The sequence below is a fragment of the Panthera tigris genome, chromosome D4 (assembly GCF_018350195.1).
Source record: "Panthera tigris isolate Pti1 chromosome D4, P.tigris_Pti1_mat1.1, whole genome shotgun sequence".
NCBI classification, from domain to species: domain Eukaryota; kingdom Metazoa; phylum Chordata; class Mammalia; order Carnivora; family Felidae; genus Panthera; species Panthera tigris.
This window is the reverse complement of record NC_056672.1, coordinates 73,008,597-73,031,049: the sequence shown is the minus strand read 5'-3', so window position 1 is coordinate 73,031,049 and position 22,453 is coordinate 73,008,597. Positions and strand designations below refer to the sequence as shown.

At 54.1% G+C, this 22,453-nt stretch overlaps 1 protein-coding gene across 9 annotated transcripts in view; it reads right to left on the bottom strand.

Annotated features, from left to right (window-relative positions):
• RGS3 (regulator of G protein signaling 3) overlaps positions 1–22,453 on the bottom strand; it is a 139,712-nt gene that overhangs the window by 65,897 nt on the left and 51,362 nt on the right. For 7 of the 9 annotated variants that reach the window (XM_042964886.1, XM_042964888.1, XM_042964891.1 and 4 more), the window contains 7 exons: positions 19,495–19,576; positions 18,553–18,658; positions 17,463–17,814; positions 16,554–16,593; positions 11,046–11,242; positions 8,450–8,533; positions 3,010–3,121 (listed from right to left, as the gene is read on the bottom strand). In XM_042964886.1, coding sequence (XP_042820820.1) covers positions 3,010–3,121; positions 8,450–8,533; positions 11,046–11,242; positions 16,554–16,593; positions 17,463–17,814; positions 18,553–18,658; positions 19,495–19,576 — 973 coding nt within the window. Of the gene's footprint in view, positions 1–971; positions 1,081–1,629; positions 1,669–3,009; positions 3,122–8,449; positions 8,534–11,045; positions 11,243–16,553; positions 16,594–17,462; positions 17,815–18,552; positions 18,659–19,494; positions 19,577–22,453 lie in introns of those variants that run through there. The other 2 variants (XM_042964897.1, XM_042964896.1) reach the window with 2 other exon arrangements.

Genomic DNA, 22,453 nt, shown 5'->3' with positions numbered 1-22,453 from the left:
CTTCTAGTCATTCATGCATTCGTTCACCTAATAACCATTCACTGGGCACCCACAATGTCTGTGCCTTGTGCTAGACCCTGGGAGGATGCTTGGCCAGCAGAGCTAAGCTCCATTCAGGCAAGTCACACACGGGAGTCATTGGTCCCTGGGTGGGATAGATTCTCCCCCGCCCCCAGGAAAAGCCCTCGCCAGCCCCAGCCTGCAGGAAAGGCCAGTGTGCTCCTTGTTACCATCTTTGCCCCCAAGTGAACTTGCCACACATGTTGACTTGAAAGGGACACACCTGCGAGGCACAAGCAACATGAATCAGAAACCATTCTGCCACCAGAAGCTCCAGCTGAGGTCCTAAATGGATCTCTTAAGGGCCTCACTCAGGCACTTGCTACAGCAGCAGGTCTCTTTGGGTGCCAGGGAGATGGGCAGGGAGTCAGGCGCCAGGACCCCGGGTCCCACAGCTCCAACTCCGACTGCAGGAGAAGGGGACACTGAACTTCTGCAAACCCCAGGACCCACAGCCTGTCTCCAGGGCATGGGGGCAGGGGAGGAGGCAGGGGAGTCCACCAATGCCTGGAGAGAAATGAAAATGATGGAATGTGCACCCGGGTGCTCAGTGTCACTGAGCCATGTCCCCAGAGAGCCGCATTTGCTGTTAGCTGGCTGGCACCTGCTGCAGAAGGGTGAGACAACGTGTCTGCACCAAACCATCTGCCCCGCAAGCCCAGGACAGGCACACACGTGCACATGCCCCACACCCAGGCCAACCCGATAGGCTCTCTCCTGAGGAGTCCTGGCCTTGGCCACCTTCAGCCCACCGTTTTCAGGGAGAGGATGTGGTCTCCAGCTCCAGGAAGCCATGCCTGCACAAGGCTGCTGTTCACATGAGCTCAGCATCTGGAAGGTTTCTCTGCGGCGCCTCAGGCCCCACCCCACCCACTCTGACCAGCTGCCACCCGGTGGAAGATGGGGCTCACCCTGGTCTGAGGGCTCCAGGAGGGGAAGATCCCACCAATTCCCAGCCGAGGCGACCCACCCAAGGGTGGAGGTAGGACATATGGGCACCGTCCAGCATCTCACGGCAACCTCAGGGTCCGTGTGGGGATGTCAGGGCTGGGGAAGAACATAAAGGGCTGGCCCAACCCTTCTTTCACAGAGACGCCGGAGCCCAGAAGAGGCAAAGGGCCAACTGAAGCACGTTAGCAGCAAAGCCAAGCCCAGACTCCAAACACCCAGCTACTACCCTCGGCTCTTCCACTGCCCCCTTCTCTCTCCCACCCACCCCCGACCCAAAGCACAGCCAGTTTGAGCCCCTCTTCTTTCCCCTCCCTCCTTCAGGAAGCTGAGCAGACAGACGCAGGGGCCCAGACCCGAGCGAGGAGCAGGATGAGCACAACTGAGTGAAGGCTCAGTTCTTACAACCAGTCAGCCCATATTACCGAGCAGCCCACCCCTGACTGGGCCCTGATGGTCTGAGCCCACAGAGGAAGGGACTGCCCAGCGAGTGCCTGTATGAGTCTGAGTGCAGGGGGGTGGCAGGGAGAACGGTGTGCGGGGGGGGGGGGGGGGGAGCTGGGTATGAGGGAAATGGGGAGGGGCAGGGAAGCCAAGGGCGGAGTCCACTGTAGCTCTCACCTGCCCCCTCCCGTGGGCACCGGGGAGCCAGGGTCCCAGCAGAACTTGCTCAGAGGGTCGCTCCTCACCTCCTTGGTCAGGCCCAGCCGCCCCAAGGGAAGGGCTGCCCCGGGAGAGGCGACTTGCTTATTGTACCCCCTCAGGGACTGCCCTGGGCAGTGGGCAGCAGAAAGCTCGAGACAGAGAAGGAGAAGTTGTGAGCGACTTCCTGAGCGGGGCAGCCCGAGTGGAGGTTCTCACACCCCCTGGGTTTCTAAGGAGGAAGAACAGTGGGGGCGCCGAACACACAGGAACACAGGACAGGTCTGCAAACGGGCAGGAAGTTTTCCTGGAGCAAAACCCGTCAAAACAGAATTCTTTCGCTGGGTAATATTTTCCTCCCTGCCCCTGTTGCCCATACTCAAACAGGTCTGTTGTTGTTTTCATAATCTGCGAGAGGAAATCAGCCCCTTTCGGCAGAGACTTCAGGCGCCAAACCAAATCGCTCAACAGATACTCCCAGCTGGCTTCCCCTTCCCCTCTTCCTCCGAGTGGAAAGTTTGCGGGAGACGTTCGCGTCATGCTCCCACGCGCTCCCTGCTCCTGGGGCTCTGGCCTGGGCGACGCAGCTGGGTGGCGACGGAGTGGGGCACGCCCATCGGGGTTCTGTGTGGGGAGTGGGGGCGGCAGCTAGCACGGCCTGGGCACCTGGCGTGGGCCGGGCATTCTGCATATGACCTAATGTAATCTTTTTTTTTAAGTTTTATTTATTTTTGAGAGAGAGAGAAAGAGAGAGCGCATGTGCATGAGCAGGGGAGGGGCAGAGAGAGGGAGACACGGAATCTGAAGCAGGCTCCAGGCTCTGAGCTGTCAGCACAGAGCCCGACGTGGGGCTCAAACCCACAAACCATGAGATCGTGACCTGAGCCGAAGTCGGATGCTTAATCCACTGAGCCACCCAGACGCCCCTGACCTAACTTAATCTTCACAGCAACCTACTGGTGGCCCCACTTGCATGTGAGGCAACAGGCTCGAAGAAGTTGAGTAAAACTTGCCCAAGGTCACAGGTGGTGAGGGGCAGGGCCCAGGTTTAAACACAGGTCTGTCTGAGTCCAAAGCTCTTCCCACTCCACTCCACGGCCTCCCTGAAACGTGCCCGGGACAGAAACCTCCCAGCAAAGCTCCGGGGGTACGGTACAGCCTAGAATGGAAGGCAGGTGTCGGAGAGCCTGGCGGCCCGGGGGCAGGGCCTGACCCGACTACACATGCTCAGATGCCCCATGGCTGGCTGGCAGCCCCACTGTCGGAGGCACGGATCCGAGCTGGGCATCCGTGCCACCCAGAGTAGTGGGGCTCGGGGCAAGTGGGAGGGAGTCCGGGGCATCTCGGGTCCACACCTACCTTCCTGCAGCTTCACACTCTGGAGGTAGAGGGGGTTCCTCAGGACATTGCAGCGGCCCGGCTCATCTTCCTTGGTGAAGAGCAGCAGATCCGAGTAGGCAAATAGCGTCACCTGCATCGTGAAGGAGCAAACACAAGCGGCTGTTCTGCTGTCCCAGAGGCCAGGAGCCACAGCCTCCCCAGGATGTCTGGGCAAGGGGTCCTTGTCATCTCGGGCAGAAGTAGACTAGGTCAGACTCTCAGTGTGGCGTCGGCCAAAGGCAGACACCTGATCTGCAATCAGACTTCCCCTTCTCTCTACGGTGTTCTACACCCCCACTCCTTATAGTGGGGAAAACAGCATAACACAAGACCCTCACCTTTGGTGGCAGATGGCCCCTGCAGGTGTCTCCACAGCCCAACACCCCCCCACCCCCAGGCCATCTTTCTGCCTAGCCGCCCCTGGAATCTCCAGCCCAGTGCCACTGGCTCACTGCTGGCTTGGAGCCACCCGTGAGCTGAGGGATGTTTGCACATTTGCTCGGATTCTCCTCTAAACGTCTGGCTGAAAGAGCACACTGCACTTGGAATCAGAAGTCCTGAGGCTCCTTCCCGACTCAGGAGCCGTGGAAACTTGGTTAGGGTCCCTGAACCCTCAGCTTCGGTTTTGTCATCCATATAGACACGGGACAGCCCCTGCCCAGGTCCCTCACAGGCTTCTTTCACGAGCCCTGTGTAGACTGTGAATCGAAGCATCATGCAATGTGAGTCCTTGCTGTCACATTCCTCGCGGATAATTTTAACTGCATTAATGCATAATCGGTTCAAGAAAAAGCCAGTTACTTACGCGCCAGTACAGACACGTATGGAACTTTTATCTCTTTTTTATGCACTAGCTGCTCCAAAAATAAAGGAGGAAGCTATTTTTAGACATTATAGGTAAACCAACAGGCATGCTCAGCATAGTTTCATGCTAAAAAAAACCCACTTGATCCCCAAATGCCACTGAAGATTACACTGCTCTCTGTTTCATAAATCCTGCAGTGGCCTTTAGTTAAAAGCAATAAAGATCCAATTTTACATTCTCCGAAGAGGCCAAAATATTATTAGTTATGTGAACTTCCCTTGGAGGTGTCACAACCTGACATGTCACTTCTCGTGGGGTAAGCAGAGTCAGCCAGAGGGCTTCGCATGCATCCCCGAAGGCCACAGCCAGCGTGTACTGGACGGTTGCTGGAGTTTAAACAGTCAACATGTTGACATTTAGCTATCAGACTGTTAACAGACCTAACAGCTCCACTTCTGATGCCCTCTCCTACAGAAATACTTACAAGGATATATTAATGTGAAACCAGAAGGATGTTCTCAGCAGCATCTTTGCAATAAAAAAGTAAAGAACACAGATGCCCATCAAGAGAGGGTGTATAAAATAAATTATTCCCCCCTTCCCATGGTAGAATTGTATGCAACTGTGAAAAGAATAAAGGAAAGCTGTCCGGGCAGAAATTGCATGGGCAGAGTGCCCACCCTGCACTATGTAAGTCAAATAGTGCAACGTGCAAGAATGCCTCCAGTTTAGTCCAATCTTGTAAAATGGAACTGTCAATTTGTACTTTTGTCTATAATACTCACCACCACACTCTTCACTCTGGGGAGTAGAATTCCATACATTTCTGTTTAATTTGCACTGTATTGCAAGAGAGTCTATTACTTTCGAGATTTAAAAATATATAGGGGCGCCTGGGTGGCTCAGTCGGTTGGGCATCCGACTTCGGCTCAGGTCATGATCTCACAGTCTGTGAGTTCGAGCCCTGCGTCGGGCTCTGTGCTGACAGCTCAGAGCCCGGAGCCTGTTTCAGATTCTGTGTCTCCCTCTCTCTATGCCCCTCCCCCACTCGTGCTCTGTCTCCCTCTGTCTCAAAAATAAATAAACATTAAAAATATATAAATATTTTTCAAAGGACCTCTTGGCTCCTTGAGCACAGTGCAAACAGACATTTGAAGGCATCTGGGTCACAGAGACAATAGGGGTGTCCTTGAACAGGAGGCTCCCAGTGGCTCCAGCTTCTCCAATGGGGACCAAATACAAGAGCTCAGGAACCCTGGGCTGGGAGGGATCCTGGAAGTGACTCTTTCCAGCCCCCTTCCAGACCATAGTCCTGACCCACCACAGCCCAAAAGAAGCTCCCATCTGTTCAGTTCTTTCTTTCTGCTCAGAGCGTTTTCACTTGTAAATAACATGACTGCCTTTATTTATAGATGAGGACCCTGCAGCTCAGAGAGGTTAAGTGACCTGTGCAAGGCCACACAGCTAGGGCCATTGCCGAGGTCTAGCTGACCCCAAAGCTTTCACTATACGGAGAGGTAGCAATATGCCTACAGCTGTCCTGCCCCTGAATGTGAAAGAATCCAAACAGAGACCAAAACAGAAAAGCAAAGGAGACCAAAACTGAAGTCAAGGGAGGGGAAGAAGATGATCTAAGAGCTGAGAAGGATCTAAGGGGCTGATTCTCTGAGCAAACCTAGAGGCTTTCCCACTACAAAGAAACTTGGCAGTCACCTCCAGACCCATGGGGAAGCTGGTCGGGGAAGGGTCGGAGGAGGTGGTCTGTCAGGAACCTAATAAGTCAAAAAATGTCCCAGGCTCTGAGAGAGCTGGGTGGACGGCAACGGGAGAAGAACCACAGGCAAGGTGAGAAAGCTCCAGGCCACTACTCTGGCCTTGATTCCCAGAGCTGAGAATGTGGTCTAGACAGGAAGTGATTAAGGCATGAATGAAGAATTTCCCCAAAGGTCGGGTCAGGGAAAGGACAGAGCTGGCACACAGCAGGAGGCAGGGCAGAGGGGCAAGCGTGCCAGGGGAGGGCAGGTGGGCCTCTCTCCCAGGTTACCAGCACCGTGCTGGCCTTCCTCCAACAGAACCCACGGTGGAGTGATGCCCATCTCCACGGCCCAATTACCCCACTGCCTTCCACAAAAGGCCAGGGGGGCTGCCAGGCATCTTCCCCACACAGGTTCCAAGGGCACATCTGTTTTCCCAAAGGGTCAAGGGTTGAGAGATTGCTTGGTTAGGAAATCCTTGCGACTTGGAGGGTCACTTCTCCCAAGCAGCCCTAAACAAGTTTTCTCTGGAGATCTTGCCTAAAGGCAGGGTTTGCCAAAAAGACCTCGGTGCCTTAGTTAATGGTAAACTCAGTGAGTCAGTGCATAAAGTGAGGGTGTGTCAATCCTGTGCCCCTGTGACCTCTAGCACGGGGCCTGACTACACAGTAGATGCTCAACAGCTCTTGTTTGAACGTGTAAGCGAGGCTACTCCAGAAGGCTGATTTGATCTCAGGGCCCATTAATCAAGTGTGTGACTTCTGGGAGGAGGTATGATGGGGGGCAGCTCAGTGCGATACTGCATCAGCTCACAGACGTTAGCACACAGGAGGACGCTTGGAGAAGAGATGGGAAGAACAAGGAGGAACATGCCAGGAATAAATGTGAGGGCAAGGGAGAACTCTCTACAATCTAGCACTTTCCAGGAACATAACCCATGCCTGGAGAGGCTGCCTCTACAGATCCAAAACTGGCTGGAAAGCCATCAGCTGGAAAGTTACAGGGAAGCCATCAGAACGGGCAATTCCTGAGGGCCCAATCAATGCTGCAATTCTACAAACTTATCCAAGCCCCTCTTGAATTGGTTTAGACTTTTGACCTCAAGATACCAAGATCCATGTATTTGCTTCCTAGCATATTTCATGAAAAAGACATATATTTATTTTACTTGTCTTTGTATCGCTTCTTTCAATCTTCAAAAGGGATCTCTGAGCTCTAAGGTACCAAAGATTCAGTAGACAAAGATTTTCTGGACAAACTGTGACTATAATCAGACTGTGGCTCCAACCATGTGCTTGCCAGTCTGTTTTTAAACAAACGTGCTGGAGGCAGCATGGGATCATGAAAGTGCTGCTGAGCCAGAGAGCAGAGACCCTTGAGTTCCAGTTAATCTCCCTAGAGCCTCAGCTTCCTCATCTGTAGAATGGGGACAACTGCGCCTCTCAAGAGGATACTGCAAGAGCTAATTTAAGATCTACTATGTAAAATGCGTGCACAGTGAGAATACACAGTAAGTGCTCGGTGTTTGAGCACCTAATGGCAAGAGGACAAACAAGAGAGCAAATCCAGACATACGTGTGTATTTCAGGATGACTGTCATTTCTGCCTTCCTCTGGGTCTTGTGGATTTACAGCCACACCTCACTTTCGGACCGTTGGCCACCTGACTTAGCTCCACCACACTTACTCACCAAGCACAGTTCCAAGTGACTTCTTGTTCCTAAAACTCAAATCCCCCCTCACCAAGACAAAGTTTTACTCTCTCACATGCAATTCAGAAGATAGGCAAAGGTTCCTAAGAAAGGTCCCCATGAGGAAGCTCAAAGCCCGTGTGGGAGAAATAAGCATGCAGTCTCCCCAGGGAGTTCCCGTGAAAAAGAAAACGCTCATTTGGAACATATGAGTTCTGGTCCTCTTGTTGAACACATACACACACACACACACACACAAGCAGCCTCCTGCTTAGCCACAATTACACATAATGTCCCAGAATGCCAGAATGCTGAGGTTGAACGGGCCCTTAGAGACCAGCCAACCACAGCTGCCTCTAATACACACACCCTCACTGTTCAGATGAGGGCACGGAGGGAGGACGGAGAAGTCACGAGCCAGCCAGCAGCAGAACAGGAGCTGGCTATATGCTTCCTGCCTCCTCCAAGTTTCCTGATCATTCTACCACCCCAAGCTGTCACTCAGCTCAGCCAAGCCCCACTGCAGGCCTGATGAACAGCAAGCCCCAGGTAGTCCAGTCAGATTCCAGGGCTCCAACTTCTGTGCCACACAGACTTCACAGGACTGAGCCGGCTCTGGGGATTGTGTCGGGGAGGGAGATTCCCCCAGTTAGAGATAAGCAGAGGCCGGCTCCCAGGAAGAATGGCATGATCTCCACACCCAGGCCTCGGCTGGCAGAGCTGGAGCCCAGAGGATTTGGGATTTGGGTTAGTACGGACCCAGAAAACCTGAGTAAGTGATGTTCCTTCAAAAATCCTCTTTGGCTAACAGCTCTAATCTTCTTACCTACAAAGTCATTCATCACAGCTGGGGTGAACTGCCATCTCTCCTGCTCCTTGGGGGAAGTTGGCATAAACAATGGGATGTCTTGAGGGGCTGGAAAACTTTCTAACCATCAAAGATGAACCAGACAGCTTTGAGAGGTAGTGAGTTCCCCATCGCTGGAGATGTACAAGCAAAAGCTGGGCAGCCATTCGGTAAGGAGGGGGATGGAAGGGGAGGAGGGTGGAAGACTTCAGGATTTTTCTATCCTGAGACTGTACAATTCTAAGACCACCAGGAAGAGAAAAGTTAGGGGCCTGGAGGATGCCGGTGAAACCCCACCTGGGAAACACGTGTGTGAGGCTTACCTCGACAGCCTTGTTCCTCCCCTCGTACAGCAGCAGCTCCTCAGACAACAGGAGTGTCCGGGCAGGGTTACAGAGATCTAAAGGCTGAAAACAATGTGGGCAGTTCAGAGAAGTCCAACGGAGATGGGGTGTGGGGAGAGGCAGCTTGCCAGAGCCAGCCACAGAGAACCCTCTCAACTGACAACGAGAAACCTCCAGCCTCCCCCCACCCTGGGAGCCCAGACGCCCCCTCACACACAGGTGGAAACAGAAAGACAGATGCTCTTGTCCTGAGCGGAACTGGTGCTGCCACCCTCCCCACCAAGCCTCACTGTAAGAGCCACACTGTGGCAGGAAGTCCGACCACATGTTTAAGCCCTCGCAATCCTTCCCCCAGCTCCCTGACTACACTGGGCTCCAGGGCCCTGCCAGGCCCCACTCTCCTCCATCTGTCCCGTTCAGGCCTCATGGGAAAGTCCCTGCTGCCAGGCCCAGGCTCTCAGGACACCTTCCTGAGAGCCTCATGCCAGATTTGGTCACTTAAGTCCCTTCAGAGCCAGGCCAGTCCCTGCTTGAGTTAACGGACTCCTTTGCAGCCGTCAGTCCCCAGGGACCAATTCCCACCCAGAATTCCTACCCACCCCAGCATCCTGCCTCATACCCACTGAGGAGCCCTTTGCCCAGCCCAGAGAAAGCTCCCTAAGATCTGGATTACCCAGCAGGACTTATTCTCTGTGAATGTATATTTATAACGTGGCTTCCGGGTTACCTGAACCAAGAAAGGTGATGGAAGAAAGATAATGGGACAAATGTCATCTATACACAACAACCTGGATGGATCTCACAAGGAACGTGAGGCAGAAGAAGCAAGGCCCCAGAAGAGGCCAAACAAAACATGTGACCTGGGAAAGTACACGTAGATGGTAAAAGGAAGGGAAAGCCAGGAAATGACTAGTGTGGAGTCAGGCACTACGATCAGGAAGAGACATGTGCAGCCTCTGCAGTGGCAGCAACGGCCTGTAGCTGTCCCTTCGTGGACACCTGCTTTGCAATTATTCGTTACTATACTGGTTCACGCGTTGGCTTGTATACTTTACAATTTAAAAGTTGTTATAATGTTTTGAAAACGAATTTTAAATTTTTTAACAAAGATCTTAAAATGAAAGTGAAAAAGAATCCCTGTGGATGCCAAGACCTTGGTGGTTCCATCCTGAGAAAGAGAAAAAACGAAAAGAAAAGGCAGGAGTCATCTGGGGAGAGGTAGGTCACCTGCCAGTGATGTGGTGCATCCTGACAAAGTGTGAGTTCTAACGTCCACTGGACAGTGACAGTTCCGGAATGGGATGCCAGGGAGACCAGAGAAGGAAGGCATGGTCAGAAATGAGGCCCTTGGGGTGGGAGGGTTGGGGTGCCTGGGTGGTTCAGTCAGTTGGGCATCCGATTCTTGATTTCAGCTCAGGTCATGATCCCACGGTCATGGGATCGAGCCCGCATTGGGGTCCGTGCTGAGCCTGGAGCCTGCTTGAGATTGTATCTCCCTCTACCGCTCCCCTGCTCTCACTCTCTCTCTCTCTCTCTCCCTCTCCAAAAAAACAAAAACAAAAATGAAAAAGAAGCCCTTGGGTCTATGTCATCTCTATGTTGCTGATGAAGAGAACCAACTAACACAATCTTTCTAGAAAGCAATTTGTCAATATATATAAAGAGTCTTTAAAATGTTTATGACCCATGACCCTGTCATTTCACTTCTAAAGATCTCTTCCATGGAAAATAATCCGAGGGGCAGGTCACAGGCAAGGACTTCATCACAGAGTTGTTTACAATAGCAAAGGAAGTAAACGGAAGAATATCCAAGTAGAGAACCAGTTAAAGACAGATGGTACGGCCAGAAAATAGAATAGTGTGCAATCACCTCAAAAGAAAGGCTCAGAGAGAATTTAGTGATGTGGGAAATGTCTGTGCTACAATTTTCATTTAAAAAAGGCAGAAGGATAGAAAAATGTGCAATGAGATCGGTTTAGCTTTCTTTCTGAAACGTGTATATGCACACACAAAAGACACCTAGATGTTCACACTGCTGGTGTCTGGGTGGTGGAAGACACGAAGGTTTGGAAATGGGGAGGAAGAGAAAGAAGAAGCAGAGGGAGAAGCAGGAGAGGGGAGATGTAAATGAATCTTGGGCCACCAGCGAATCCTGGAATCCTGGCCAGGCACGTTTGTGAAGACCGAGGAGGCCAGACAAGATGCCAGACCTCAAGGCTCTCCCTTGGCCATTTCCAAACAATGAACCACTGGATGAGCTAGAAAGCAGAAGCCTCAGCAAACAGGCCCCGTGGCAATGCAACAAATAGCTGGAGTGTGCCTGCCCTGGCCCCAGAGAAAGGGAAAGTCAGGAAAGGGAGCAGGGAGAAAATCCTCCTGGTGCTCAGCTTCCCTGCCCCCACCCTCCTGGAGACCTCTGCCCCCTCAGTATAACCCCTAGAATCCTGAGCACCTGCACTCTTCTTTCCCCAAAGGGGACCCTCCTGGAACGAGGCACCATCCCCGAACCCTGGGGCGAAGGACCCTCCTCTTTCTCATCTCCTGAGGGAGCCCATGGGGCCAGCTACTAGCTCACCTGAACAAAGACCGGGAACACCAGGACCTTGGGGGCCAGGGTGACATAGGTGCCATAGCTTGAGTGTGGGGTGTGCGGCCTCATGACCGGGCAGTTCTGGTAGTTCCCATGGCCCTTCATGGTCTGCACTGTCTTCATCAGCCGGGACTTCTTCCCCAGGCCTGTGTAGGACTTCCCTTTACTGGGACCACCTGATTCTGTGGAACATAAATGGGGGACCATGAGCCATTTCCACGCAAAGCCATCCCTGCATCACCTGCAAAGACATCCTTTCCGCAGAAACGGGGAACACAGACTCAGCCAGTCCATCACCATTTACTGAGCATATGCTACATGCAGGGCCCTATGCAAGGTACTGGGAACAGAGCGGGGCCTCAGAAGGGCCTCAGGCCTCAAGGAGTTCCCTCACACTCTAATGGGAGTTACACATAAACAAGCGACTCCAGGACTCAGAGATGGAGCTGGCAACCACCAGCTAGGCTAGGGGCACCGTCCAGTGTCCAGAATCCGAATCAGACTTACCAGTTTGGCCTCATACTTTTCAAAATTGGGAAACCTCTCCTATTTGAAAAATCAGACGAGCTGACCTCACCAGGCCCACGGTCCCACGTAGAAGCATCCGTCAGTTGGACTGCCCTGTGTGTCAGATGCGCGCTCTCCCTGCCGCCACCATTCCCACAGCTCCCTAGACATGCCCAGCACAGCTCACCTGTTACATCGCCCCCCAGGTCCCTCGGACAAAGGGACTGGAGGTCCAGTGGTAACCTGGGCTTCCCCAGGCTGTATGGGAGCCTTCTCTCTATTAGCCACGGGGGCGGGGACGGCCTGGCTCACGTAAGTCAGTCTATAATGAGCGGTGCACCTGCTGCCCCAGGTCTCGGGAAAGAGCGCCAGCTCTGAAGCCACATGGCTGTGCCCAGACCCCTTTCCTCTCTGCTTACTAGCTTGGTGACCTTTAGCCACTCACTTCCCCCACCCTTAGAGACTTGCTTTCCTCCGCTGCAATAATATTACCAAGTTCAATGGGTTGCTGTGAGCATTCAATGAGATGCTCCAAGTAAAGCCCCACAATGCTGCCTGGAACCCGGTAAGTGCACCAGAAAAGTTATCTGCTAACTTATTGTGGCTCTTGCTGTTGTGGTTCCTCCACTTGGAAAAGCAAGTCAATCAGGTGCCCCACAGGCTGAAAATCCTAGGCTTCACTGCAGCCAGAAGATACTATGGCTGGCCACCAACTCACCATTATTCTAATCAGGAAAAGGAGAGAGAGAAGGAAGCACCTTCAGGGAAGAGAGCAGAAGGCTGCCCAGCAGGGGACACTGCTGGACATACACCCCCAACAGAGCAAGCAGTAGCAAGCAGGTCTTTCTCGTGCCCTGTCCACCGGGCGGAGGCGCAAAGCACAGAGTAGCTAAAAAGTCAGGGATTCTTAGGTGTGAGCAGGTAGGAAGCCAACTTCAGATCCTCCTGCTCTGCATACACCTGGGCCCCCTCCGAGGGGCTCCTGCTGCCTGGTGGGCAACTGACCTGGATGCCTGGCCCATGTCCCAGGACCCAGGTCCTTTTCCACCACTCCCCTGTCCCGGCAGCCAGGGGGCGAACAGGTGGTCTGACCCCAGCTACCTCTGGGGGAAGTTCCCCACCAACGCGAGGTCCATGGCCTCAAAGGAAAAAACTCAGTTCGGAAGATTTCACACTTATTTCCTCCGCCCACCGCATGCCCCTTCTCCCTGAGCAGGGTGAGAAAAACAAGTCAGCTCCCCCATCACAAGTGACCACCCATCACAGCCATAACTTGGGGGCAGGACTCAAACCATAATAACTTAAACCACTTCCTGCCTCTTTGAGGAGTGGCTTAGAGAAGAGTAGAAAGGGTGGGGGAAGGGGACAGATGCATGGAACTAGTTAGCTAGCTCCTACTCTGATCTGGCCATGGACCTCAGCCCCAGGGGGGTCTGTGCCCTTTGCTGAAAGAGCCCATCCTGGGTCTCAAGAACTGCACTGGATTTGAGCTGGTCAAGAAACTTGAACTTGAGCCCTGGCTCCCCCAGACTCTGGCTGTGCAACCCTGAACAGTTTCCTTCCTCCTCTGAGCTAGAGTTTTCTCCTCTGTTAAGTGGGGCTGGTGGGGGGCTCTCACAACAGGCCTGAAGGGAAAGGGCTTCATGAACGGTACCAGAGTGGGGTGCACAGGGGATTATCACAAACCCAAGCCGACAGATAATAAACGCATCGGGGCTGGTGTTAGGACAGGGCTGCTGGGCCTCAAACCATACTGTGAATGAGGTCACAGGGTCAATCTGAAACTAGACACTCTATCTGAACATGACCAAGCCTAGACCAGAGATGGCAAAACCACACAAGGCTGACAAGTGAGGGACTGGGGCAAAACAGACCAAAATTAAAGGGTACCATTTGCTGATGCCAAAATCTGGGCCCTGAAGGTCCAGTCTCAGGCTTGTACAAGAATCTATGTCTTCCCTTCCCTAGCCCAGCTGCACACACAGGGTCGTCACAGCACCTTCGCCTTGGGCCTACAGAGCCAAAAATAAGCCGTGTGACATGCCTCTGCCTTCAGGTAGGAAAAGTCTGCTTAGCCCCATTTTATAGACCAGGCAACTGAGCCCTGGAGTGGTTGGGTGACTTTCCAGGGACATCTGGCCAGTTTATGGTACAAAGCAAGATCAATCCAACCTATGCAACAGTCATGCCTGGGAGCCCCATCTCCACACACCCTGGATCACCTGTGATAAATGGGCATGGCTCTCCAAAAAGGATTCTCTAAACTATCTTTTTTAAAAAAACAATCCAGTTTGCAACGGAGCTGCTGAGCTCTGCAAAGTCAACCCCCTTGGCTTCCCACCTGCTACCTCTTAACATCCTCTGGTCCAAGCCCCGACATCGCCCCTTTTTGCTAGGACACCTGCTTCACTGACCAAACACAGTAAGTACTCGGCTTTGCTCTGGCTTCCGAGACGAGCCCTGGCAGCCATCCCACTCTGGCAGTGGAGAATCTGAGGCTGGGCCCCTTCGAAGGGCAGGGGACAATGCTGAGGGCCCCAGCGGCCCTGGGGAACATGCCAGCTACAAGCAGCAAGTGCCCTGGGCCTCGGAATGGTACCAGATCCCGTTCAACTCTGGACGGCTCCATCCTGCCCCATGAAAGGAGCCTGGGCAGCCCAACCAGAGGAAGAAGCACAAGTCGGCACCGCGGTGACAGCCCCAGCCTCTGGAGAACCCCAAGTGTGTTTAAGGAAAGGTTCAGTTTCACCCCTTCCTCTGAAATCCAGGACTTGGGGCCATGAAGACTTGATGGTTGACAAAGAGAAAAGATATTCTTGTATACCCAAAAAAACTATCGTTATGGAGAATAAACGAAGGAAGGTCAATTCTTAATACAACGCGTTCAAAAAGCCACCGTTGTTATTAACACCGTCATCATGTCCTTACTTGTCCCTCTCTCTCTCCACAGCTTTGATGACCAGGCCCTTCTTGGTTCACTAAATCTGTGGATACAGGTTGGGAGGACACCAAGAGGCATCTCTGAGGCCAAGAAGGAATCAATCCCACACCACCAGCTCACTGCTGGCAACACACCCCTCCAGCCCCCTTCCTCTGTGACCAGCCTTCCAGCCCTAGAAGCAACCAGCCAGCGTCATTCTCCTTTACTCAGTCACTCAACAGAAATTGTACCGAGTACCTGCTGTCTGCCACACCCTGGGTCCGGCACTGGAGACGCAGAGATGGGGCGGCCCAGGCCCTGCCCTTAATGAAGTCACCATTTAGCAGTGACATCTCCACTCTAACCTAATGCGCTGACTAAAAGCTTTTTAAGAACTCAGTGTTGAATAACTATCAGACTCCTCTCCAGAAGGAACGCAGATTCATTTCCAACAGACCAGGCCTACCCACCCGAATGGCCTACCCTGGAGAGAATGAAGATGCCTTCCATCAGCAGCTCTGGGCCTGATGGGAGCCCTTTTCCCTCCCGAAAGGCGCGGGTACTTTTCCAAGAACCTGCTACCAGCCAGCATCGACTTCACGCCGCTGTTGGGGAGGGAGGCAAGGAAGCGAGTTTGCAAGCGGCTGGGAAAAGGCCCCTCTCAAGGAAGGAAGTCAATAGGTATTCCGTAGGTGCTAAAGGGCTCAAGCATAGGACCACCAGGCAAGGCTGGTCACAGCTTTCCAGACACCAGCTGGACTCCAGTCAGCTGGACCCTGGCAGGCACGTAGGCACATTCCCTATAGGAACGCCCAGTCAGCTGCAGCACCAAGACTGGTATCTCAGGCTTCCTGGGAGAAGGACCTGGGTTTTTTGTGTTTTTTTAAGTTTATTTATTTATTTTGAGAGGTGGGGGAGGGGTTGTGACAGGGGGAGACAGAATCCCAAGCAGGCTCCTCACAGTCAGCGCAGAGCCCAATGCAGGGCTCGAACTCACAAACTGTGAGATGGTGACCTGAGCCAAAATCAAGAGTTGGTCACTTATCCAACAGAGCCAACCAGGCACCCTGAGAAGACCCTGGTTTTGAGCTCAGCTTCTTTCCCTGGATCTTAAAAAATAGGGACGGGGGTGGGACGGCGCCTGGGTGGCTCAGTCAGTTGAGCATCCGACTTCGACTCAGGTCATGATCTCGTGGTTTGTGGGTTCGAGTCCCACGTCGAGCTTTGTGCTGACAGTGCGGAGCCTGCTTGGGATTCTCTCCCTCTCTCTCCGCCTCTCCCCCACTCATGCTTTCTCTCCCTCTCTCAAAATAAATAAACTTTAAAAAAAGATAGGGTCAGGGGTGCCTGGGTGGCTCAGTGGGTTAAGCGTCGGAGTTCGGCTCAGGCCATGATCTCACGGCTTATGAGTTCAAGCCCCGTGTCGGGCTCTGTGCTGACAGCTCAGAGCCTGGAGCCTCTTCAGATTCTGTGTCTTTCTCTCTCTCTCTTCCCCTCCCCTGCTCACACTCTGTCTCTCTCTGTCTCTCAAAAATAAATAAAAACATTGAAAAAAAATTTTTTTAAAGATAGGGTCAGATTCAAAGGCCAAAAGAGAAGAACATATCGAGTTCCAAGACAGCCATCTTCTGCATAGCCTCTCTCAGTGGGCAGACAACTGCCCCTCCCGACAACCCTCTGAGGTGGAAATCATCAGCCCCATTTTATAGATGAAGAATCCGAGGCTCACTGAGGGAATATGAATTGCTCACGGCCACACAGCTCTGATTTGAGCCCTCCCTGCCCCACTTCCGTGCAGGCCCGACCACGGTGCCTGTGGCACCTAACATATATTGGTTGCTCAGTAAAAGTGAGTGAATCCCAGTTGGATGCACTATCTCCTGGGCTGCTGTGGGAAGATCCCTTCTTCGTTCTCAGCTGAGGCTCCAAGGACGAAAGACACTGGTTCAGTGAGGGAGGGCGGGTGTGGGGAGGAAAGACGGTCTGTGTCAGTATGCTGGGGATCTTACAACTGGCCTCACATCTCCCTGGGGCTGGGAGGGCACAGCAGCAGAGGACAGACCCACCTTCAGGGATGGCATCCTCCTGGTACAGAGGCCGCAGCAGCTGCAAAGGAAGACAGAAGAATCGCATCAGCTCGGCTCCAGGAACGGGGAGGGCCAACCAGGCGGGCTGCTCACCCACCGCCCGGGGATAGGAAAGGAGGAAAAACAGCGGCCAGGCTAAGGAGCACAGGGAGGTGCTTGGAGGGATCAGAGATTCCAGAATCTTCTAGAATGTTAGGGTTGAACAAGGTTTTAGCTTTCATCCAGTATAACCCCTAGGCTGAGTCCCCAACTTTCTGGATGGCGGCTGGTTCCGAAGTGTCTTCTAGAGAATACCGGCACTGCGGGACCCTAAGAGGCCTGCCATACGGCTGTACCAGCAGGGGAATTCTGAAAATGCTGGCTTAAACCGTCCTCTACTGCAGGATACCCTCAGAGCCTCGAGTAACCTACTCCATCCACATGGGGAATCTTGTCCAGAAGAGGAGGAGAGTTTGGGTTAGTCCTCAAACTTATTTGACCTCAGACACTTCTTTCCCAGAGTATCTCACGGGATTAACATTTTGGGGCATGAACTCCGGCACCCCATCATGCCATCGGGCAGTGTCTGCTTTCACACCTCCCCTGACAGGGGGCTCACCCCTATCACAGCGGTCTATCCCCCTGTAGAAAAAGCCCAGACTGGCAGAAAGCTCTTCCTTCTTTTGAGGTGAAATCTTCCACCCTATGACACCCCCTGGCCCTGGATCCGTGCCCGGAGGCCATAAAGACCCATTGCTCTCTTTCCCCCGGAACAGCCCTGGGGCAGCCAGAGTTAACACACACCCTGCCTCCTCACTGGCACTCCCAGCCCCTTGCAGGCTCCTCCCTGCATGCTCTTGTGCGAGGCCAGCGCATGTTCATCACCTACTCCGAACCCGCTGTCCATACCTGGCTCCCAGGGTTCAGTGGGGCCAGGATGATGTAGTTGGGGTCAGTGGAGGCGGTGGCACGGGACAGCGCAGGCAGGGTGTGCTGGCCCCCGCGCTTGGCCACCTCTGTGTAGCGTTCCCAGCCACCGAGTAGTAGCCCGTCTGAACTGTCGCACACCAGGTGACAGCTGTGGCGCTGCTCAGGCCGTGCCTGGGCCCCGTGGGTGCAGTTCTTCTCCCGCTTATTGGGGGGCGACTGGAGGTCGTGCGTCGACTTGCAGGAGGCCCGCCGCAGGACCCCGCCGTCTGGCCCTGGCTTGACCTGGGGGACCATGCGCCACACGAGCAGGATGATCTCACTGGGGCAGCTCCTAGAGTTGGCAGGGGGAGGGGTCACACAGAGAAGTTGAGTTAAGGGTAGGGTCTAAAGGGCAGAGAAGATGGGTGGGGGAGGGGGAGAGAAGCCCCAGCGGTCAGGCAGGAAGGGAGGTAAGAGGCCACCTCAAGCCGAGACAGCGAAGGGGTCCCTTAGGTCAACTCTAGTTGACTGGCAGTGGCTGAGAAGGACCCTGAGGCCACGGCCAGGTGAAACGAGAGTACCAAACTCAACCAGTGATGTGGGTCATGGGCAAAGTATAAGCAAGGGAGGAGCCAGCAAGCCACCTACGTGCCACCCCGTCTCCAGTCATTCTAGAAACAAACGTAAAATGGGTCATGAGAGTTTTACCCCAGCGGGTCCAAATGTAGGGGACCCAAACACTCCAAAGAATAATTTCTCAAGTGCGCAAGTGAAACATTCCCAACATCTACACGTCCTTTAGAAACAACGGGAAAATAACGAGCTGAAGTAGAAAGTGACGCCCTGGAGCCGCGCCGTGAGCCACAGGGTCAGTTTGAGAGCTTCTTCCCCGCTATTTGCTCCGGGATCCAAAACTGCTCCGAGCCTGAACCTTCCATTTTCGGGCCAAGAAACCCATCCCCTGAGGAGCAAAGTGAATTGCTCACAGCTGCGAGGAGGAGGGGGCGGGAGCCGCCTTGTGCCCAGGGCAGGGGGTTTGGGGAGGTGTGCCATCAGCCCGAGGCCCAGAGCTGCCCACCGCCCCTGTCACCGGATCTCATGCGCCAGCTCCACGCATTTCCAGTGCTCCACAGGCCTCTCGTTCAGCTGTAGCACGGTGTCCAGCTGCTGCAGCCCTGCCCGCTCTGCCGGACCCCCTGCACGGACAAAGAAGAGCCGCCTGAGGGCTCCCGAAGCCCTGACACGCCAATGACACGACCCATGACATGACCTAGAGTCATGGCCCCCGCGGCAGCCTCAACAAGTCTGGCCCTCTCTGTTTCCTCATCTGCGAAATACAGGGCCAACCTCAGTGGCTCGTGGGGGCCTCGGAGGGAGGCACCCGTTCGCCCTCACGTCTTCTCTACCTGCTCACTCCTCGGCCCGTCCACCCTTCCAGCCAGGCCCCCACCTCGCTCTCACTCTCGCTCTCACTCCCCAAGGGTTCCCCCCCCTCCTCCCCCGAGAACCCTTCCTTGTTGCCAGGCTCAGACACTTCATTCATTCTTTAACACCATTCCCTGAGTGCCCGCCTTGTGCCGGTCCCCATGCAGGCACGGGCGGGGGGGGGGGACACACCCCGATCCCCAAGCCCTGGCTTCCCCTCTGTGAAAAATAGGGAGAGCATGCCTATTTTTAGTGCTAATCAGGCTTGGAATAGGATAAAGTACCGATTCCAAATAAAGTCCATAAATGACTCTCATTTTCCCATGCAGCCCTTACTGAAAATGTAGGTTTAGTTCCTGTTTAACATGACTGGGAAACAAAATATAAAAAACCTATTTTCATTTTGATAAAAACAAAAAAAAAATTGTGAATCTATTTTCATAGACCTCAGTTTCATGTGTGGACATTTAAAAATAGTATTCTTTGGTTTTGAAAAACGAGGACACTGCTCCAGGTTGGGGCTCCCCTTTGAGCTCCCGCATCTTGTTTGCAAAGCCAGGTGCATGGTGAGGGGGGCGGGACCAGCATCACCCAGACGCTCACTTACCAGAATCCACAGCCTGGACTCGAACCGGAGAGTCACAGCAGATGGTGAAGCCAAAGCCGTCCTTCCCCCTCGGGATGGTGATCTAGGACACAGCCCCGCCCAGTTACTCCCAGAAGCCACAAGGCTGCTGCCTCTGCTCCAGCGTCGAGAAGCCCACAGGCCCTACCCCAGAGCCACCCTCCTCTCCAAGGGAGCTGGAGCCAAGAAGGAGGCTGGCCAGCTCTTGCCATTCCTATCTTGGCCCAGGCGGCTTGAGCACTGGTTTGTGGGCCAAGCAGGAAGGCTGGGAACTCAGGAGGTAAAGCCAGGCTGACCCAGCAGGGCCTAGGATGGACAGAGCCTTGGAAGTGCAAACCTCACCTTCCTCAGACCCCACAGACACACGGTCCAGTCCTTTACCAAAGAGCCCACTGGACCTGCACATCTCCACCTCGGTCCCTTCCTTCTTCCTCCCCACCACCCGCTCCCCCCTCCCCCCGGGGATTCACAGAGCATCTGTCCAGGGCTGGCCCTGTGAGGAAGGCCCAGAAACAAAGCCCACCTGGTTGCTACTCTCCCACGGCACAGGGGAGGGAAGAGAGGGACATGTGTACTCACAACCTCCGGCCAAGGGTCAGGGGACAAGTGCAAGGATTCTCAGGGAAGTCCATTGCCGGGGCCTCAAGGCATCCAGTGAGGGCTCCCAGGTGAGGGGGCAGGCAAGGGCACAGACGGGCCTCCTGAGTGAACCTGAACTAGCCACTGACCTCACTGTGCCTGCTGCATGGCAGATCCACAACCCTACTTTCAGAAGTCCCAGGAAGGGGCCCTACCACCTGGATCTTTTATTTTTTTCAAGTTTATTTATTTAGAGAGAGACAGAGAACACTAGTTGGGGAGAGGGGCAGAGAGACAGGGACAGAGAAGCCCAAGCAGCCTCCACACTGTCAGCACAGAGCCTGATGCAGGGCTCAAACTCACAGAGCATGAGATCACGACCTGAGCCGAAACCAAGAGTCGGACATTTAACCAATGGAGCGACCCAGGCTCCCCAACCCCCTTTTTAAAAAGTAGGCTCCACACCCAATATGGGGCTTGAACTCACGACCCTGAGATCAAGGGTCAGACGCTCTGCTGCCAACCAGGCAGCCCTCGGATCTCTTTCCAAAGCAACACAAAATTATCAAGCTCCTGATGCATGCCGGGTTCTGCTGAGGTATCAAGGCATGGGGGGGCCGGTCTTTGGGTCCTAGAGGGTGACAAGAATATGCAGATCTCTCCAAAACGAAAGACACAACATGCACCAGAGCCGAGTATGAGGACAGAGCTGGGAACAGTTCTTTGTGCTTGACTTTGGACGGCAGGCTCGGTGCAAGGCAGGCTCGGTGCACAGTAGGAACTCAGCAAGTGCTTAGTGAGGACAGCCCAGCACTGTCCCACCAGCAGCAGGAAACTGTCGGGGTGCAGTGCTGTCTGCTAGCCGGTTCAATTCAGCCTTGCTCCCCTTCTGCATACTGCCAGTTAGACTTTGGGTGGGGTACGGACAGCCCAGACCTTGCCTCCCCAAAGAGCAACTCCAGGCTGCTCTGAGCAGGTTTATGAAAGCTACAGACCTAAGAGGGTCAAAGTCAGAAAGGGGTTGAGCGGGGCCCCAAGAGACTCCCTGGGAGAAGTGGACATGGAGGGGGCCCTGGTGAGGCACAAGGGGGGCAGGTCGAGAAAGAAGCCAGCTCAGCAAGCTGGAAAAGGTCGAGGGCCAGTGGCCTTGTCAGGACACTCGTGTCTCCTTCCTTTAGGGGTTGTCTCTTCAAGGCTGGGCACCTGGCATTCACCTGCCAGCTGTCCCGAAGGCCAGGCATGAGGAAGGGGAGGGCCGGGGGACCCAGGGTGACCAAGGCCCTTGGAGGCTGTCGGGGAGGCCCCTGAGGCTCTGCTTCCCACCAGCCCTGGGCCTGGATTCAAAGCGAGTTTGTAAAACAGGAAATCTGACAGACAAGGGGAAGGGGGAGGGGGCAGGAAAATACCCTGTTCCCATAAGAATTCTGGGAAAACACGCAGCTAAGACAGGAAGAGAAAAAAAATGGAAAGAAAGAAAGAAAAACAAACCGTAGAGTAAGTGTGAAAAGCCCAGGCTGGGCTGAGGGAAGATGTCAGGAGCTTGATCCACTCCATGTGACTCACAAGGACTTCAGGGGGCCTCTCAATCCATCCTCAGCCCAAGCAGAAGCTGGGATTACAAAGTCTTTCTAGACCTTTCCCAGTCCTACCCCAGCAAGGACCACAGTCCTCTTGCCTGGGATGACAGCTCTGCAAACAGGTCCTAACACCCATGGGCTCAATGCGAACAGTTTGGGAACTGGCCCCAGAGCTGAATCTGGAGAGAAGGCGTGTGCTCCCACAAAACAGCCTCCCCCTCCCACACCCTGGGCCCCTCCAGGCAGGACTATGGGCTGAGCCCCCTGGGCCTTCCTAGGCACCAGCCTAAGAAGAACCAGCCCAGGAAAGTCTAAGCCAGCTGGGGGCTAGGAAGGAAAGGGAAAGGGAAAGGGTGCCAGGAAGCAAGCTCCCCTCCGGGCTCAGTGTGACAAGGGGGACCGCACAAAGGAGGCAGAATTATGCTCTGTCCATCATGAGCCCTGGGGACAGTGCCCAGGGAACCTGATCATCACTGCAGCCCCGAGGAGTACTCGGGGCTGGTTTTAGCATGCCCATGGCACAGAGAAGGAAGCTGAAGCTGCAAGTAGCCCTGCTCTCAGTCCTCCTCTGTGACCTGGGGCCTAAGGATCAGGAGGTGAGGGGAGCAGTTCCTGGCAGAGGCCATCCTTCCTGGAGGTGGTTCTTGCTCTTTCCTGTCCAAGGCAGGGACCGTCACTGCTCCCGGCTCTCACCCAGGCTAGCACCTCACCTCTGCCCTCCTGCCTGCTTTCTGATCCCCTGTCACGCCCAGACTTCCACCCGAGTCCCTGACTGCCACTGTTGA